Source organism: Oncorhynchus keta, chromosome 9 (genome assembly GCF_023373465.1).
Source record: "Oncorhynchus keta strain PuntledgeMale-10-30-2019 chromosome 9, Oket_V2, whole genome shotgun sequence".
Taxonomy (NCBI): Eukaryota; Metazoa; Chordata; class Actinopteri; order Salmoniformes; family Salmonidae; genus Oncorhynchus; species Oncorhynchus keta.
In genome coordinates this window covers 36,943,499-36,964,594 of record NC_068429.1, presented here as the reverse complement: position 1 = coordinate 36,964,594, position 21,096 = coordinate 36,943,499, and the positions used below count along the sequence as shown (strand labels likewise).

Genomic DNA, 21,096 nt, shown 5'->3' with positions numbered 1-21,096 from the left:
GATGGCGTCATGAGGATGGAAAATTATGTTGATATATTGAAGCAACATCTCAAGACATCAGTCAGGAAGTTAAAGCTTGGTCGCAAATGGGTCTTCCAAATGGACAATGACCCCAAGCATACTTCCAAAGTTGTGGCAAAATGGCTTAAGGACAAAGTCAAGGTATTGGAATGGCCATCACAAAGCCTTGACCTCAATCCTATAGAAAATTTGTGGGCAGAACTGAAAAAGCGTGTGCGAGCAAGGGGACCTACAAACCTGACTCAGTTACACCAGCTCTGTTAGGAGGAATCTGCCAAAATTCACCCAACTTATTGTGGGAAGCTTGTGGAAGGCTACCCAAAACGTTTGACCCGAGTTAAACAATGTAAAGGCAATACTACCAAATACTAATTGAGTGTATGTAAACTTCTGACCTACTGGGAATGTGATGAAAGAAATAAAAGCTGAAATAAATCATTCTCTCTGCTATTATTCTGACATTTCACATACTTAAAATAAAGTGGTGATCCTAACTGGCCCTAAGACAGGGAATTTTTACTCTGATTAAATGTCAGGAATTTGCACAAAAAAAAAAACTGTTTAGATGTATTTGGCTAAGGTGTATGTAAACTTCCGATTTCAACTGTATGTGTTATGTAACATTAGTAAAACATTACAGGGTTGCATAGGAAAACACGTGTGATTTATTTAAAAGGTGTGGAGGCCCATAGGCAGTTTGCATGATATTTCCTCTTTTCAACTTTGCAAAAGTAGTGGAGCAATTTTGGCAGATAGACCCCTTCCCCCCCAACTATGACACATAGCATAAAGCCCACCCAAGGCAGGACTGCCTTACCCCTGCACTAAGCTTTGACCTGAAATAGATCCTATTCGCATTGCAAGATTCCAAAAAGGATTTCACAAGTATTGTATTTTCCTCGAACCTCGCAGATAGTGTTTCAGACAAAACTCGCCTCGAGCCCTGGCAAGTGCAGCAAGATAAAATGCCATAAGTAATTCCTTACCTTTGAGTTTGGGCACCAGATAGAGGTTGGTCACCCTGTCCCCTTCAGCGAGGATACATTAAAAAGGAATTGCTTCAACGCTTGTGGTCTGGAAGCCTATAACGGCGCTCCTAGCGTGAAAAATGCCACAGCATGACATTTTGAATGTTTTTATTTCTTGAAGAGACGGCTGCTGGAAGCCCCATGAGTGGAATCCAGTGAGGCTCTTCCTCTCCTGCTCCTACTCCTGCCCTTGAGATGAGTCACAGTGGCTCTGGTACTGAGAGGGTTGGAGAAGTCAATGATGATTGAGGATGCTGCAATTAAATGACCATAAATATAGAATTAACAGCCCTTTCCATTCTGAGCGGTAAAACTTCAGGGTATATTTTTTGTTAGGTTTAAATAAACGGTGTTCGTCCTCTAACAAATGTTGCTGTAATAGCTTACATTTGATAATGGTCTGAAAAATGACTTGGTAACAAGAATGCTTACCAAGACTTGAAGATTCTGTGAGGAGGAAGTTGTATAAAACGTGTACATGTATTCTCATTCTGTAACAATTGGTTTGTTGGTTTTCATACTATAGTATGTTGGACCATCTGACATGGTTCCTCTCGCACCTGGATTTTGCTGTGAAGTTCCACTGGAAACTACTGTAGTAGGCTTCTGAATGCAATTACCGCTGTTACATAATTGAAGCTGCTCTCTGTCTCTCCCCAGCAGAATGGTTCTGAGCGCTGTTTGAACTCTCTGATTAAAAGTGAATTTCCTAATCAAAGGCTTCACTTCTTAAGTGAGGAATGTGTCATCTGTGTCCCTCAGTTTCATTCTCATATTGAACATTAACTTGAACCATTATTTGTTATCTTCAGACCATGTTTGGGAAGCAATGAAGTTAAGAGTAATTTCACAAGGAAACTTTGCATCTAATACAGTAAAGTTTCAAAGTCTTCCAAATATGTCTCTGTTGTCTAATGTTAGTGTTTATAATTATAAAGTATGATATGAAGCATATATGAGACACGTTTAAGCAACATCTGTAGTGCCAGTAACACAACTATGGTAAAAGTCTTGTCAAAGCTAAGTGTGAACTTCACAACAAATTATTCCCAGGTTTTCTACTTTAATATTACGATTTCACTGCAATAACCTTTTATCCGAGAGCATATAGAGCATAACAAAGAGAGAGTACTTGAGTTGAAAAGTTATGCTGAGATTAATGGACTGGGGCAGAAGTCAGGTTTCAAAATAGATCCTCTACGGAGCAAGACTAACCGCGTTACTTTATTCCATTAAAAGTCAGAAAGTCAGAAAAACAAAGGGGAGAAAAGTCCCTCAGCTTGAAAAGTTGGCATGTTAGTATCAATACACGACAGGCTATGCACAAAGCAGTCGTCTTAGTGAGACGAGATCACTTCTGCAAGGTTTCATGTTGTTCTGAATATTGAATGGGTGAGAGATTGTGGCAAGCCGGTCATGTTAAAAATCTGTACGCATTATGTCAACAAAAACGAGTCAGATGCATTATTCAAAGAAGTCTCGCAGCAGGTAATTAGAGGGGGAAAAACACATTATGATATAAGCAATGCATGGTTGTGGAAAAGTTCCTGTGTGAACAGACCACCTGAAGACAAGGCCATCAGGCCCTAACAAAGATTCTTATCCTGTACGTACTCACTGTGGTTTTATAACGGTTTTTACCCTGTTCTTATCCTCTACATGGCGGATGGGTCCAGCGATGCATCCTTTCTTATCGTCACTCAATGCCTAGGTTTACCTCCACTGTACCCCGCACCCTACCATACCTCTGTCTGTACATTATGCCCTGAATCTATCCTACCACACCCAGAAATCTGCTCCTTTTATTCTCTGTCCCCAACACACTAGACGACCAGTTTTGCTAGCCTTTAGCCATACCCTCATCCTACTCCTCCTCTGTTCCTCGGGTGATGTGGAGGTTAACCCAGGCCCTGCTTGTCCCCAGGCGCTCTCATTTGTTGACTTCTGTAACTGTAAAAGCTTTGGTTTCATGCATGTTAACATCAGAAGCCTCCTCCCTAAGTTTGTTTTTTTCACTGCTTTAGCACACTCCGCTAATCCTGATGTCCTAGCCGTGTCTGAATCCTGGTTTAGGAAGGCCACCAAAAATTATGAGATTTTTATCCCCAACTACAACATTTTCCATCAAGATAGAGCTGCCAAAGGCAGAGTTGCAATCTACTGCAGAGATAGCTTGCATAGTTCTGTCATACTTTCCAGATCTATGCACAAACAGTTTGATCTTCTAATTGAAAAAATTAATCTCTCCAGAAATAAGTCTCTTACTGTTGCCGCCTGTTAAAGACCCCCCTCAGCTCCCGAACAGAGTTCGTTCTGTTAGGTGAACTAAACTGGGATGTGCTTAACACCCCAGCAATCCTACAATCTAACCTAGATACCCTCAATCTCACACAAATTATCAAGGAACCCACCAGGTACAACCCTAAATTCATAAACATGGGCACCCTCATAGATATTATCCTGACCAACTTGCCCTCCAAATATACCTCTGCTGTTTTCAATCAGGATCTCAGTGATCACTGCCTCATTGCCCAAATCCACTATGGGTCCGCGGTCAAATGACTACCCCTCATCCCTGTCAAACGCATTCTAAAACACTTCAGAGAGCAGGCCTTTCCAACCGACCTTGCCCGGGTATCCTGGAAGGATATTGACCTCATCCCGTTAGTAGAGGATGCCTGGTTGTTCTTTAAAAGTAATTTCCTCACCATATTAAATAAGCATGCCCCTTTCAAAAAAATGTAGAACTAACTAACAGATGTAGCCCTTGGTTCACTCCAGACCTGACTGCCCTCGACCAGAACAAAAATATCCTGTGGCGGACTGCATTAGCATCGAATAGTCCCCGTGATATGGAACGTTTCAGGAAAGTCAGGAACCAATACACGCAGTCAGTTAGGAAAGCAAAGGCTAACTCCCACCCAAATTGGGGACACTGTAAAGTCCATGGAGAATAAGAGCACCTCCTCCCAGCTGCCCACTGCACTGAGGCTAGGAAACACTGTCACCACCGATAAATCCACGATAAGCAAGAATTTCAAAAAGCATTTCTCTACGGCTGGCCATGCTTTCTTCCTGGCTACCCCAACCCTGGCCAACAGCTCCGCACCCCCCGCAGCTACTTGCCCAAGCCTCCCCCGCTTCTCCTTCACCAAATTCCAAATAGCAGATGTTCTGAAAAAGCTGAAAAGGCTAGACCTGTACAAATCAGCTGGGCTAGACAATCTGGACCCTCTCTTTCTAAAATTATCCACCTGGCCAAGGCTTTCGATTCTGTCAATCACAGTATTCTTATTGGCAGACTTAACAGACTTGGTCTCTCAAATGACTGCCTCGCCTGGTTCACCAACTACTTCTCAGATAGAGTTCAGTGTGTCAAATCGGAGGGCCTGTTGTCCGGACCTCTGGCAGTCTCTATGGGGGTACAACTGGGTGCAATTCTCGGGCTGACTCTTTTCTCTGTATATATCAACAATGTTACTCTTGCTGCTGGTGATTCCCTGATCCACCTCTACGCAGACGGCACCATTCTGTATACATCTGGTCCTTCTTTGGACACTGTGTTAACAAACCTCCAAACGAGCTTCAGTGCCATACAACACTTCTTCTGTGGCCTCCAACTGCTCTTAAACGCTAGTAATATAATAATAATAATAATATATGCCATTTAGCAGACGCTTTTATCCAAAGCGACTTACAGTCATGTGTGCATACATTCTACGTATGGGTGGTCCCGGGAATCGAACCCACTACCCTGGCGTTACAAGCGCCATGCTCTACCAACTGTGCTACAGAAGGACCACAACGTAAATCTAATTGCATGCTCTTCAACCGATCGCTGCCCGCACCTGCCCACCCGTCTAGCATCACTACTCTGGACGGTTCTGACTTAGAATATGTGGATATCTATACATACCTAGGTGTCTGGCTAGACTGTCAACTCTCCTTCCAGACTCACATTACACATCTCCAATCCAAAATTAAATCTAGAATTGGCTTCCTATTTCGCAACAAAGCCTCCTTCACTCATGCTGCCAAACATACCCTTGTAAAACTGACTATCCTACCAATCCTCGACTTCGGCGATGTCATTCAAAAATAGCCTCCAACATTCTACTCAGCTAACTGGATGCAGTCTATCACAGTGGCATCCATTTTGTCACCAAAGCCCCATATAACACCCACCACTGCGACCTGTATGCTCTCGTCAGCTGGCCATCGCTACATATTTGTCGCCAGACCCACTGGCTCCAGGTCATCAATACGTCTGCTAGGTAAAGCTCTGCCTTATCTCAGCTCACTGGTCACCATAACAACACCCACCTGTAGCACGCGCTCCATCAGGTATATCTCACTGGTCGTCCCAAAGCCAACACCTCCTTTGGCCTCCTTTCCTTCCAATTCTCTGCTGCCAATGACTGGAACGAATTGCAAAAATCGCTGAAGTTGGAGACTTATAACTCTCACACTAACTTTAAGCATCAGCTATCTGAGCAGCTTACAGATCGCTGCAGCTGTACACAGCCCATCTGTAAATAGCCCATTCAGTCTACCTACCTCATCCCGATATTGTCTTTATTTACTTTTTTGCTCATTTGCCCACCAGTATTTCTACTTGCACATCATCATCTACACATCTATCACTCCAGTGTTAATTTGTTCAATTGTAATTACTTCGCTACCATGGCCTATGTATTGCCTTACCTCCTCACGCCATTTGCACATACTGTATATAGACTTTTTCTATCGTGTTATTGACTGTACTTTTGTTTATTCCATGTGTAACTCTGTGTTGATGTTTGTGTCGCACTGCTTTGCTTTATCTTGGCCAGGTCGCAGTTGTAAATGAGAACTTGTTCTCAACTAGCCTACCTGGTTAAATAAAGGTGAAGTTTTTGCAAAGGTTCTTATCCTCTACATACTCACTGCAGTTTCTTTCGGCGACGTAAATTAGACTCCAGAGGAGAAAAATGCTTTATTTTCACGGATTGACAAATGATAGCCTCTAACTCATTATTGGAATAATTATTTGCGGTACACTAATGCGTTTTTAACAACCCCAATGGACAATATGATCACTAGTTTGTGTGGCCTATCATCATTTCAGGCCAAGTGACCTAACAGTGAATGAATTGATATGGATGAAGAATGTGTTGCCCTTGGTGATACATATTCAGCTACTGTTAATTGAAATGTATAACACTATTACTGCAGTGCTTAGGCCTCTTTGTTTCAAGAACACTGGGACCTAACATTCGGTTCCCAGCATATTCCCGTCCCCAAACAGGAAGGGAATGATTATACCCATGAAAATGAGTATTATCTAATGTTCATGTTTGACTAATGGCAGTGATTGGGAGGCTAGATCATCCAGCTAGATCATCAATGCTCTACAGTGAGGACCTTATCAATGAAGGGGTCAGACGTCTGGTCATAGTCATAGTCTTTTTAAATGTCATTTCACACCTTGATAACATTGAAAATGCACTGACAGCAATAACAGTAGATGATTGATTGTAAGTGTTCAGATGATTTACAGTGTACCTCATGGGGGTTTAATGATTCTTTGAGCCATTGCAATACAGTTGGGATAGCTGAAGCGATGGTGAGGAGTAACCCATCTAAAACTCACTTGGGATTCACTTGTACACTATGCTATTCCCATAAGAATGTGCTTGTCTTATTTATACTTGGGGGGTGTACTATTCATCCCTGGTGTCCTTAACCTTCCGGAAGGTACACATCTTTGTTGTATCTCAACAACAAGTATCTCAACTTGTACCCCCACTTTTGCCCTTAGAACAGAGCATGAACTCGAGAAGGTGTCGAAAGCATTCCACAGGGAAACTGGCCCATGTTGACTCCAATGCTTCCCACGTTTGAGTCAAGTCGGCTGGACGTTCTTTGGGTGGTGGACATTTCTTGATGCACACAGGAAACTGTTGAGTGTGAAAAAACAGAGTAAATGGAACATAAACAACGTTCTTTTTTCAGATAGAAATAACACCATTCTCCATGCACTGTAATTTACACATTGATTTGAACTATTGATAAGAGCTAAGTAAATGAGTAAGGTGTTTCCATAAGGTGATTCTAAATATAGATTTGTTTAAATAAATGAATTGTTTTAGATATATTTTACCTTGTGATCTCTGGAGACAAATGTGAAACCAGTCATATGCAGCAAACTGAAGCATATCAACATATCCCCTTTTCCAAATGTATGAAACGCTGGCCGTATAACTTGCAATAAGGAAACTTGGAGACCCAAGCTATAGACTTCTGTAGCCATGGGCAAATGACAGTACAGCACCAAACCTACCGAGTTGACTTGTGATTTCTAGAATGTTCTAATTATGCTCTGCTTTTTTGATACTGCACTCCACTGCAGGCTCTAGATTTAACTTATCTTGATTATTGTCCAGTCATATGGTCAGGCGCTGAATATTATGACCTAGAAAGGCTACAGATGGCCCAGAACAGAGCAGCACATTTTGCTCTTCTCTGTAGTCTGAGGGCTAATATCAATACTATGCATGCCAGACTTTCTTTTCTAACAGTTTATGAGAGACTGACCGCATCACTTCTTGTTTTTATAAGAAACATTCATTTCAAATTGTTTGCATAGTCAACTTACTCACATCACTGACACACACACTTACCCCACAGACATGACGCCAAGGGTCTTTGCATAGTACCCAGGTCTGGAACAAATTGGAACAGCAAACGTGGTTTCAAAAAACGAATAAAGCAACACCTCATGGCACATCGCCTCTCCTGCACAATCTCTAATACACACTCTACATACCCACGTATTATTGTTCTTTGGTTGTGCTGTTTCTTATATTAAATTTGTGTACATTTGTGTATCTTTAGTTGTAGTTTTTTTATTTTTTTATCATGTCATGTCTATGTTAAGTTTTTTAAATGTATGTAAATTGTAAAGTCTAAGCTCTAGACGTTGGCTTTGGCTAATGGGGATCCTAATAATATCAATCCAAAAATTGTGCTCTGACTTTTGCTGTACTTTTTTACAATTTGTATCATGTTAAATATTAGCCACTATCAGTAGCCACCGTCAATTGTACCCACATACATTTATCACGGTCACATTAGTGTTCTTACATTTTGCATCATTCCATTAACATAGTTAGTTCACCTTTCTTTCCTCTGTCATGTTTGCGTGGTTGTTCCTGAGGATTGCTAGTGGATCATGAGTATATTATTATAAGTTGTGTAATCATTTGGGACATGTAGCCTATTTGAATCATTATGGAACGTAGACCATAGGTATCAGTGTAAACCTAGAGCCTGACGCATGGTTCATGACGACTGGACCGTTGTCATCACAGTTCCATGATTAGTGAGGATTATTTGGGTAGATTTATAGGACTACTGTTGAACACCTACTGTACACTTTTCCCACCTTCCAATATTTCATGGTTTGTACAATTGAATATGGCATCTTTCAGGATGAAACCACTGTATTGTTTTAATTCACCAATATGTTTTGAGCGTGAAGGCTCTCCAAAATATTTGTTTTGTATTATTCATGAATGACCCTACATAATATAAAAGATCAGAGTATTTTTAAATCAACCAATTGTTGCTGAAAGTCGACGAATATGTGTGTACTTAGGTCTACATGGCTTTCTTTCCTTGACCCCTAACTGTTCTCTCCATATATTCTAGTTTCTCTCGAGAAAAGTCTAATTAAAGGTACACACAATTAAAGGGAAGGCATTAGATAAATGTTCGGAAAACCCTATTGAATGGAAATTCCATGAGAAATCTGTTGGCCAGCAAGTGGGAGGGTTTTCAGTGGTTGAATTACATTTATTAAGCGCGAGCAAGTAAGGCGTGCATAAGAAAGGCGTAAATGTGCGAAGTCTGAATCTGGCCCTATATGAGTATATTATTTATTCATATATTATATATGATTGTTTTTGCTTTTTGCTTTGAACTGATAAGCAGTTTTGAAGTTTGTCTTGTTGAATGAATGAGGGAACGAATGAGTAATTAGAAGCCTGAAAGACTTTCAAATTCGTATTGTTAGTCCAATTGTTGCTAGATTTCAAACACATTTAATTTAATCCCATCATTGACAGTAGTAATAATAAGGATAAGAATAAAATAATGTGTTTTATTGTCACATACACCAGATAGGTGCAGTGAAATGTGTTATTTTACAGGGTCAGCCAGAGTAGTATGGCGCCCCTGGAGCAAATGAGGGCCTGTACAGTCTAAAAGCGTCAGCATGCTTCAGTTCGGCTAAAAAATCATTAATACTATGCTATATGGATTTGTTTTAAGAAGGTCATATCATTTAGCTATTTGATATTTAATTTTAAGACTCCTTGAAGTATCAAAAAATATATACGAAAATTATTATGTTGAAATGTTTTATTTGGCCTTACTGCTATTAGCCTATACATACGCATTGAATAACGGATTCACAACATGGAACATAAGTCCCAAAAATAAAATAAAAGGGAAGTTTGTTCTGAAGTGTGTGTCCTATATTTGAGAGATATAAGAAAGATCTGGAAACATTTTCATTAATCGTTTTTACACCTATTTAACCCTTTATATTGGCACTAAACAGTCTCCATACTTACATCCATACATTTTTTTCAACTGGAACCGGGGGACCTTCAGACGAGAGCAAAACAACTGGTATGTATGTGTTCGTTAGTGTCACCTTACGATAGAGGGGTCATAATGTAGGCCAAACCGTTCGGACGCTACAGACAATTTTGTCTGTAGACCGATTTTTGAGATGTCTCATGATCTGACAAACTCTAGCTCTAGCTCTATCACCGTTCACTGCAGACGCAGATGCAGTGGATGGACACGCAATCAATGCAAAGAACAGATACAATGCCTTGCGAAAGTATTCGGCCCCCTTGAACTTTGCGACCTTTTGCCACATTTCAGGCTTCAAACATAAAGATATAAACTGTATTTTTTTTGGTAAGAATCAACAACAAGTGGGACACAATCATGAAGTGGAACGACATTTATTGGATATTTCAAACTTTTTTAACAAATCAAAAACTGAAAAATTGGGCGTGGAAAATTATTCAGCCCCCTTAAGTCAATACTTTGTAGCGCCACCTTTTGCTGCGATTACAGCTGTAAGTCGCTTGGGGTATGTCTCTATCAGTTTTGCACATCGAGAGACTGAATTTTTTTCCCATTCCTCCTTGCAAAACAGCTCAAGCTCAGTGAGGTTGGATGGAGAGCATTTGTGAACAGCAGTTTTCAGTTCTTTCCACAGATTCTCGATTGGATTCAGGTCTGGACTTTGACTTGGCCATTCTAACACCTGGATATGTTTATTTTTGAACCATTCCATTGTAGATTTTACTTTATGTTTTGGATCATTGTCTTGTTGGAAGACAAATCTCCGTCCCAGTCTCAGGTCTTTTGCAGACTCCATCAGGTTTTCTTCCAGAATGGTCCTGTATTTGGCTCCATCCATCTTCCCATCAATTTGAACCATCTTCCCTGTCCCTGCTGAAGAAAAGCAGGCCCAAACCATGATGCTGCCACCACCATGTTTGACAGTGGGGATGGTGTGTTCAGGGTGATGAGCTGTGTTGCTTTTACGCCAAACATAACATTTTGCATTGTTGCTAAAAAGTTCAATTTTGGTTTCATCTGACCAGAGCACCTTCTTCCACATGTTTGTTGTGTCTCCCAGGTGGCTTGTGGCTAACTTTAAACAACACTTTTTATGGATATCTTTAAGAAATGGCTTTCTTCTTGCCACTCTTCCATAAAGGCCAGATTTGTGCAATATACGACTGATTGTTGTCCTATGGACAGAGTCTCCCACCTCAGCTGTAGATCTCTGCAGTTCATCCAGAGTGATCATGGGCCTCTTGGCTGCATCTCTGATCAGTCTTCTCCTTGTATGAGCTGAAAGTTTAGAGGGACGGCCAGGTCTTGGTAGATTTGCAGTGGTCTGATTCTCCTTCCATTTCAATAATATCGCTTGCACAGTGCTCCTTGGGATGTTTAAAGCTTGGGAAATCTTTTTGTATCCAAATCCGGCTTTAAACTTCTTCACAACAGTATCTCGGACCTGCCTGGTGTGTTCCTTGTTCTTCATGATGCTCTCTGCGCTTTTAACGGACCTCTGAGACTATCACAGTGCAGGTGCATTTATACGGAGACTTGATTACACACAGGTGGATTGTATTTATCATAATTAGTCATTTAGGTCAACATTGGATCATTCAGAGATCCTCACTGAACTTCTGGAGAGAGTTTGCTGCACTGAAAGTAAAGGGGCTGAATAATTTTGCACGCCCAATTTTTCAGTTTTTGATTTATTAAAAAAGTTTTAAATATCCAATAAATGTCATTCCACTTCATGATTGTGTCCCACTTGTTGTTGATTCTCCACAAAAAAAATAAGTTTTATATCTTTATGTTTGAAGCCTGAAATGTGGCAAAAGGTCGCAAAGTTCAAGGGGGCCGAATACTTTCGCAAGGCACTGTATATCTCGCTTAAACTGACTGATTTTTATGGAGATTGTTTTTGTTATGCTAATTGCATTTCCAACAGGATGCTCTCAATTGTGCATCTGTAGAAGTTTGTGAGGGTCTTAGGGGCCAATTGAAAATGATGGACTACGTTTCACATCTCTGTGTGTGAAACACTCATTTTACTTGACCAAGATAGATGAGCTGCAGTAATCAATCGTTCCTATTTGCCACCATTCATATCTAGCTACTGTCAGTGACTCAAGCACAATCAAAGGTATTTATCGAAACAAAAAGTCCAAGTGGAACAGAAAAGTGCTGTAATTTATCAGGAGTTGGCATCCGCAACCTTTCGAGCAGGTCTCTTTTGAGTAATTCCAATAAAACCCAAGCGCCTATGATGGGGTCCTGTGATGTTGCCTTGGGCCCTTACAGTATCGATCCTGAGCATGTTTGTGTTCCTGAATGATTCATGTGTTATGGAAATTGCCTATGGAATAGAAATGGGATCTATGTTTAAATGCTGAGATACAAGTACTAGTGCTCGTTATACAAGTATTAACAACCCTTTCACTCAAAAAGTTTCGTCCATGAGGTCCAGTGGAAATATTGTTTCTGGTTAAATATTGAATTGATTAAATATTCCTATGAGAAAGTTAACCTTGAATGACTGTATGATTGACTGGAAAAACTATTGTCTTTAAAATTATATATATTTCTCCAAAACAATGATTTGCACCTATTGAACTCTTTTACATACTGTACATTATGCTAATACATGTGTGGAGGAATCTAAAAGACCATATTCCCCTGAAAGTCAATGATAGTTTGGATGATACTATTTGGAAAGGAACTCTGTGCAGGAGGAACATTTCCCATTACATTACTGCCTTTTGTTGAAATGGGCTGACAGATGCCTTAAGCATATAATGCAAAGTCCCATAGGTGCAATGCTGCCTAGAAACTGTCAAAAGAGGACTGCAACAAATTCCTTCAGTAAAACAGCAGAATGTAAATGAGAATTTTCACTATTGAAGTGATTCTGTTATACACATCTATTGCTATTATATCATTCATATTTTCTTTACAAAGTATTGTGTTATTGCTTTTACAGTAAATTTGCAAAGTATTCAGACCCCTTGACTTTTTCCATATTTTGTTACGTTTCAGCCTTATTCTAAAATTTATTTAATCGTTTTTCCCCCTCAACAATCTTCACAAAATACCCGACAACGACGAAGCAAAAACAGGTTTTTAGATTTTTTTGCTAAAACAAAATAATTAAAATGAGGAAATATTTAATTTACATACAGTACCAGTCCAAAGTTTTGACACCATTTTCTATATTGTAGAATAATAGTGAAGACGTCAAAACTATGAAATAACACATGGAATCATTACCAAAAAAGTGTTAAACAAATCAAAACACATTTTATATTTGAGATTCTTCAAAATAGACAATCAGATGGGATGGCATATCGCTGCAGGATGCTGTGGTAGCCATGCTGGTTAAGTGTGCCTTGAATTCTAAATTAATCACAGACAGTTTCACCAGCAAAGAACCCCCACACCGTCACACCTCCTCCTCCATGCTTTATGGTGGGAACCACAAATGCACAGATCACCCGTTCACCTACTCTGCATCTCACAAATTTCAAGTCATCAGACCAAAGGACAGATTTCCACTGGTCTCGTGTTCCTTGGCCCAAGAAAGTCTCTTCTTCTTATTCGTGTTCTTTAGTAGTGGTTTCTTTGCAGCAATTCAACAATGAAGGAATAATTCACACAGTCTCCGCTGAACAGTTGATGTTGAGATGTGTCTGTTACTTGAAATCCGTGAAGAATTTATTTGGCCTAACTCATGAAGCTGGTTGAGAGAATGCCAAGAGTGTGCAAAGCTGCCATTAAGGCAAAGGGTGGCTACTTTGAAAAATGTCAAATTTCAAATATATTTTGATTTGTTAAACACTTTTTTTGGTTACTGCATGATTCCATATGTGTTATTTCAAATTTTGTATGTCTTCAGTGTTATTCTATAACATAGAAAATCGTAAAAAATAAAGAAAAACCCTTGAATGAGTAGGTGTGTCCAAACTCTTGACTGGTACTGTAAGTATTCAGATCCTTTACTCAGTACTTTGTTGAAGCACCTTTGGGTATGTCGCTAAAAGCTTGGCACACCTGTATTTGGAGAGTTTCTCCCATTCTCTCATCTCAGGCTCTGTCAGGTTGGATGTGGAGCATCGCTTCACAGCTATTTTCAGGTCTCTCCAGAGATGTTCGATTGGGTTCAAGTCCGGGCTTGGGCTGGGCCACTCAAGGACATTCAGAGACCTTGAAGCCCATCCTGCATTGTCCTGTTAGAAGGTGAACCTTCACTCCATTCTGAAGTCCTGAGCATTCTGGAGCAGGTTTCATCAAGGATCTCTGTACTTTGCTCTGTTCATCTTTCTCTCAATCCTGACTAGTCTCCCAGTCCCTGCCACTGAAAAACTTCCCCACAGCATGATGCTTCCACCACCATACTTAACTGTAGAGATGGTGTCAGGTTCCCTCCAGACGTGACGCTTGGCAATCTTGTTTCTCATGCTCTGAGATTCTTTTAGATGTATTTTCGGCAAACTCCAAGCTGGCTTTCATGTGCCCTTTTCTGAGGAGTGGCTTCTGTCTGGCCACTCTACCATATAGGCCTGATTGGTGGAGTACTGCAGATATGGTTGTCCTTCTGGAAGGTTCTCCCATCTCCGCAGAGGAACTCTGGGGCTTCTTAGTCACCTCCCTGACCAAGGCCCTTCTCCCTCCGATTGCTCAGTTTTGCCTGGCTTCCAGCTCTAGGAAGAGTCTTGGCGGTTCCAAACTTCTTCCATTTAAGAATGATGGAGGCCACGGTGTACTTGGGGACCTTCAATGCTGCAGAAATGTGTTGGTACCCTTCCCCAGATCTGTGCCTTGACACAATCCTGTCTCAGAGCTCTCTGGACAATTCCTTCTACCTCATGGCTTGGATTTACCTGAGCTCAAATTCTGAGTGTCATACTTATGTAAATAAGGTATTTCTGTTTTAAATTTTTATAAATTAGCAAAAAATGTTGAAAAACCTGTTTTCGGTGTGTCATTATGGTGTATTGTGTGTAAAAAAAAACTATTTTACTGTCACGTCCTGACCTTAGTTCGTTTTTATGTCCCTATTTTAATTTGGTCAGGGCGTTGGGGTGGGCATTCTATGTGTTGTTCTATGTTTTTGTATTTCTGTGTTTGGCCTGGTATGGTTCCCAATCAGAGGCAGTTGTTTATCGTTGTCTCTGATTGGGAACCATACTTAGGCAGCCTGTTTTCCCACTATGATTTGTGGGTAGTTGTTTTCTTTTTTTGTGTTTCTGCACCTGACAGGACTGTTTCGTTTTCGTTCATTCTCCTTGTTATTTTGTTTTGTGTTCAGTTGAAATAAAAATAACATGAACACTTACCACGCTGCCCTTTGGTCCACACCTTCTTCAGACGAACATCGTTACATTTAGAATAAGGCTGTAACGTAAAAAGGGTCTGAATACTTTCCGAATGCACTGTATATTGGCTAGTACTACTGGGAGTGGTGGGATTCAATTCAATTCGTTTGAAATCCCGCAACAATTGGACGAACAATATGAATTTGAAAGTCTTTTCATTTAAATGAAAGGAGTCAGCCACACCCTTCTATGACCTATTAGATATTCAGTGGCAGGAAAGCATGATTAAACTTAATATATTTCCAATATCCCTGAGATTGGCCTTGAATTCACAGCGTGGAGGTGCATCGGCAACCCCACATTGATTTATGTCTGTTTCAATGTTGTTTTCAGCAGGTCTCCACTCTTGGGTTTCGCAATAATTACATCTTCATGAAAAAAATAGTGGTTTCTCAGGAGGTTAAACATTGTATTTATCCAAATAGAAAATGTCATTACGTTACTAAGCTGCCAGAGACAAGACAATCACTATTGACAATGCTTTCCCTTCTGTGGAGTTGATAACCAGGAACAGAGGCTATTTTTCCTACTCATACAAAGCAAGCTGGTGATTAACTATACATTATTCATTTGCTTGAATAGATAACATAACAAATGTAAGAAAGAGAATACTTTATTTGTAATATATTTATACTTTTACACAAGTAAAATAAAATGCATATGAATGAAGAGTGAATGAATAGACAGCACTCTTTTGAGAATGCTAACTGTAACCACAGCGTGACAAGAAAACAAAACGCAGAAATATCAAGGTCTCGGTTCAATCTGTAGTGCTGAATGTCAGCATGACAACCTGTTTGAAACGTAAAGGCAATGTTCCTACGTTCGAGGAGACTGCATTCACGGTAAACGCTGCATATGTCGGCTCAATCTGGCTAAGGCTGAACTTCGGCGAAACGGATTGAATCGAGACCAAAGCATTTGTACGTTTACACTTATGAACATAAAAATCATCATTAACAAAAATACATGGAGTAAGATCTGTCACATCTTTGGGGTTGTTATGAAGGAAACCTCGAAAGGTTTTGGATTTTAAACAGTAGCACTGTTTCATTGTCTTTGTAATAACCAGTCACCACCATTGGCAGAGTAAGCTTAGAGACGATAGGACCTCCCAGAAGAAGTCATTTTCATAGCTGAGCAAAACTGGGCACAAATCCATGAAATATATACATTTGAAATTGACATACTGTAGAAAGGCATCCATTTGTTGATGTGTGTTTTTTTAGCGCTTCCATTTCTCTTTTCAGATTCATATCTTTAGATCTATGAAATATTTCCCCCTTCCCACCCCTGGTACTTAGCAGGGCCTCCTGTACTGGCCTTACACTGGCCCTCTGTGATTGTAAATCCTAACTGAAGTCTAAGGATAGCCAAAACAAAAGAAGAATGATAAGCCTCCATGCTCCGATTGTAGATCCGTGGGACTTGAGACAGAGAGAGTCTGACATGTTCTCCTTTGTACACATTTTCTTTTTTTCAGTGTCATTGGAGGGATCTAGATCTTCTGATGAATGGTCCAGATTGTTAGATAATGTTCCTCCTGGCCCATCGTTCAGGCTCTCTTTGTTCTGGGGTTCGTTGGGGTCAGCTTCCATAAGCTTAGTTTTTGAGATGTTTTCCTTCTCCTTCAGAGGATTGTTGGTGATTTGTCTGCTGTTGTAGGAGGACTGATCTGGAAGACCCTTACTGGAGATGATGGAGGACTTGTCGTTGTCTGAGAGGCAGCACCTAGGAATACCAGCCCTAAGTGGACTCTCCGTGGTGAGTTTTCCAGAGCGAACCTTAGAACTGAACACACTAACCCAAGTATGTTGAGAGCTCTCATAACAACCCTCCAGGTCAGGGCTCTTTAACCGTTTCAGGTCTTTCCCAGCCAGTCTAGCTGGAACATGGCACTCAAGCTCTGAGCTAGACCCTTTGAAGCCCTTGAACCAATCCCACAGGGTCCTGGCCCGGCAGTCACAGATCCACTGGTTCCCATTCAGACGCAGGTACTGGAGGGACACCAATGGGTCCATGGTCTCCCCTGTCAACACTGTTAAATTATTGAAGAACAGAAACAAAGTGGTCAGCTTGCGCAGGTCATGAAATGCCTTGCGCTGGACAAAGGTCACTAGATTCTGATGGAGAAGCAAGCGATCCAGGCTTACCAAGCCGCGCAGCATGTGATCCGTCACAGTCTTTATCTTGTTGTTGTGGAGGAACAGGTAGGTCAGGTTAGCTAGGTCCAGAAACGTATCGTCATGCAGAGTTAGTAAACTGTTGTCCTGGAGATAGAGGTGCTGCAGGGAAAAGAGTCCCCTAAACACACCCACAGGCAGCTCAGACAAGCCACACCTGTGCAGATGCAGGGTGTGCAGTCTGGAGAGGCCTCTGAAAGCTGTGGGGCTGATGATCCTTAAATCATTGTCCCCTATGTCCAGCTCCTCCAGCCTCTCCAGGCCGTAAAAGGCCCCGGCCTCAATGTGGCTGATGTTGTTGGAGTAGAGCCAGAGGACAGTAAGGTTCCTGCAGGGGCTGAAGCTGGTGGAGCGCACCACAGTTAGCTTGTTGTTCTGGAGGAAAATCCGTTGGCTGTGGACAGGGATCTCTGTGGGGATGGAGTAGAGGCCCTGCTGCTGGCAGGCCAGGGTGGGCCGTGGCTCGCTGTGGCATATGCATGGCGCTGGGCAGCCCTCCACTCGACCCTCTATCGGAGGCACTAATTGAAGCCAGAGGATCAGAATGTAGAGTTCGCCAACTGCAAATGAGAAAGACACGAGTGGGTAATGAGAGTTTGTTGGGGTTCACAGAAGAAAAAAACTATCTGCTGTAAATCATCCAAAATAAATAAGGTGCTATCGTTTAGCATACTGTAGCACATTTAAACAGTCCCTTAAAATTACTCACAGTTGCTATAAAAGCTAGAACCTAAAAATAATGGAAAATAAAATAATACAAGTAGAATTGTGGAATTCATTTTAATGCGAGAATATTTTGATTGTACATATTGTAATGTAGTGCTCTTTAGATTTTATGATTTTATGGAATGAGGCAGCAACACACTACCTTCTATAAAATGGCCGTGGCCATATTTGCAAACCTTAAAATAAATCAGTTTTGCAAGTCTTAACAGTGTAGAAGATCCTGGTTTCGTTTTCGCTGGCTGTGCCATAACAATTCATCTCTGTTCAGACATCTAACTGCATAAGAACGTTGACATTCTCTTTTCTTCATGTATTTGAATGAAAAACGGAATTCAAAGACATCAGGGCAAACGCCAAAGGGATTATACAGCCCCACAGAAACCAATATTTATTAAGTGAAATGGATATAATGCACTTATGACACTCAGTCAATTTACATCAAAAACTCTGCATTTCCCTCTATGAGTAAAGCACATTTTGCTAATCTAAAAGTGGAGAGCAGCTGGATTACACACCAGCTGGAGATTTATCTCAAATTGGGTAGCTTTTTACCAGTTCAATTTCAATCCTCTTCTGGAAGCACAGACCAGAGAGAAGAAGAGAAAGGAAAACGATGGAGGGAGAGAGGGAGGAAACGAGAGAGTGGGGGTGGGGGTTGGACTATTTCACAAATTAATAAAACATTGGTGGGTTGAGCAAAAAATCCTCAACACTAACAGAACAAATGGAACTAATCACATATGAGGACACCTGGGAATTGCCACTCGGCCTGTGCTAGAGATCTCAGAGTGGATTTGCATGCTTGAAAGGGCAATTGACACAGGTCTCTCATACCAGTGCTGACATCACATGTAACCTTGTGGAATGCCTACTGCAGATGAGATCAGACAGAACTCGTCTCCAGTGCAGGATGTGCTTTCCTCCTACGGTTACTACACTGTAAGTCTCTCTTATCGTAAAAGGAAACCTCAATTTGATAGAACCAACGTATTTGCTTTCATTGCCTTTAAAACGTGCCATTATCCTCAAAGGTTTTACATTGCATTGCTACGTGCTTCACCAACACATTTTATGGACTACAGGTATTTGCCTGTTGATATGTGCAGTTAATTCATGGAAACAAGAGGAATATAATATGGTTGTAATAATGGCTATGAGCATTAGAATTTGTGAGGCTTGTGAAGGCTGTCAGACCGGCAACAGTGAGACTGGAGTCTAATAGGGCACCGTTTTTTTTTAAACAGCAGGAGTGATCATTTGAAGACAAAGCATCTTCAAACCAGATGGCTTTTAAATAACAGACTAATTATGACTCCAAAGAACCAACAACTGAATGACACATAGATGAATAGAGAGAGAGCGAGAGAATGATGCTTGTGAACAAAACAATAGATAACGCTAATTCACACAATATAATCTATTTGTATTCTAGTCATTTCATCAGAGCAATTCCAACTAGACAGTCATATTATTAGCATTGCCCGATATGTTCTGGGATGTGGGCATTGCCCACCGGACTCAGAAGCAGGCCTTAGTCACCTAAATTAAAAAATCCCCTGGCGCAGATGCTAGTTTATTGCTACTATTAGACATCTCCGAAGAAATGCTCACAGCTCCAGCATTATTTTCTCTATCGTAAAAGTCCCCACGGCTAATTATTATGTAAATTAAGCCATCATAATTTCAGGCACTAAGCGGTGGTTCCCAAATGAATACTGTATTTGGCGACTGTAAGAACTAAACAGAATGTGTGCATTTTCTGACCATAAATTGAAAGCTAAAACTGTACAATGCACTCAAAGATGTAGGTAAGTATTGACGTAAGAATCATTTCGTGTCATTTCAGCAAGCCATGACAACCACCATCTCCGATTGTTCTGAAATCGTTTCTGTAGTTAGAAACAGGTAAGATTGGCATTCCTGATTTTTGAGAAATTAATATATTGATTGCACCCAAATTGCCGATTTTAAATGTAATTTACAGGATTTAGACAATATTCAATAAATATTCTGTAGTACCCAAAATTCGATCTGGACAAAACATGTTCCTACCAATGAGTAAGACATTAGGAATAAAAAGGTTTAAAGCCACCCACAGATCCCCCACTCCACACAACAATCACATCCCAACAACCAGAATACTGTATAAATTCCTTATGTTTATGTAGTATAAGCAGTTTCCCTGTGAATCTGGTGATGTTCTTTTCCACCACTGTTCAGATAAAGTAGTAATTGAAGTCGCTTGCATTGATTACCATCAGGTAGTGTGGAAGTACCATATTTGGAGCATTAGTTGCTCCTGTTCCTGCTATACCGCCTCACTATTTTCTCTTTGCTCGTCTCTTGGGTTTATTGAATAGATCACAACATTTCCTTTGCAACTTTGGGAAGAAAACCAATAGATTGTGCTCATGATGAAAACATGAGGGCGGCAGGTCGCCTAGTGGTTAAAGCTTTGGACTAATAACCAAAAGGTTGCAAGATCGAATCCCTGAGTTGTCAATGTAAAAATCTGTTGTTCTACCCCTGAACAAGGCAGTTAACTCACTGTTCCTAGGCTGTCATTGAAAATAAGAAATTATTCTTAACTGACTTGCCTAGTTAAATAAAGATACAATAGTGTGGTCATCCTCATAGTTCAAGCCAGTCCTCTGTGAAAGCAATTCAGTTTGTCTTTCTCTGAGAAACATAATGCTTCCACCCAACAATCCTTAAATAGTCCACAAAAGACAGCTCTCTGAAAGGCTATCCCTATGGTGCAATTATAATATGAAGAATTTTCCTACAAGCCCATTAACGTTGATGGAGAAATGGGATAGGGGACTAAAATGTTGTGACAACACTAATACAAATATATAATGCAATATATTGCATAGCTTTGTAATGCATTTCCTGTGGATCTGGTGATGTTTTTTCCCACCACTGCTCAGAGAAATTAGTAATTGAAGTCTCCATTTTGCTCGTCTCTTGTGTTTATTACCATCCCTCATCACTGTCAAACGCTCCCTAAAACACTTCTGTGAGCAGGCCTTTCTAATCGACCTGGCCCGGGTATCCTGGAAGGACATTGACCTCATCCCGTCAGTTGAGGATGCCTGGTCATTCTTTAAGAGTAACTTCCTCACCATTTTAGATAAG

At 40.7% G+C, this 21,096-nt stretch overlaps 1 protein-coding gene across 1 annotated transcript in view; it reads right to left on the bottom strand.

Annotated features, from left to right (window-relative positions):
- Window positions 1-15,646: 15,646 nt before the first annotated feature.
- LOC118387698 (reticulon-4 receptor-like) overlaps window positions 15,647-21,096 on the bottom strand; it is a 36,267-nt gene continuing 30,817 nt past the window's right edge. Inside the window, exon 2 of the mRNA XM_035776318.1 lies at window positions 15,647-17,792. Coding sequence (XP_035632211.1) covers window positions 16,402-17,792 — 1,391 coding nt within the window. The 3' untranslated portion in view covers window positions 15,647-16,401. The remainder of the gene's footprint in view (window positions 17,793-21,096) is intronic.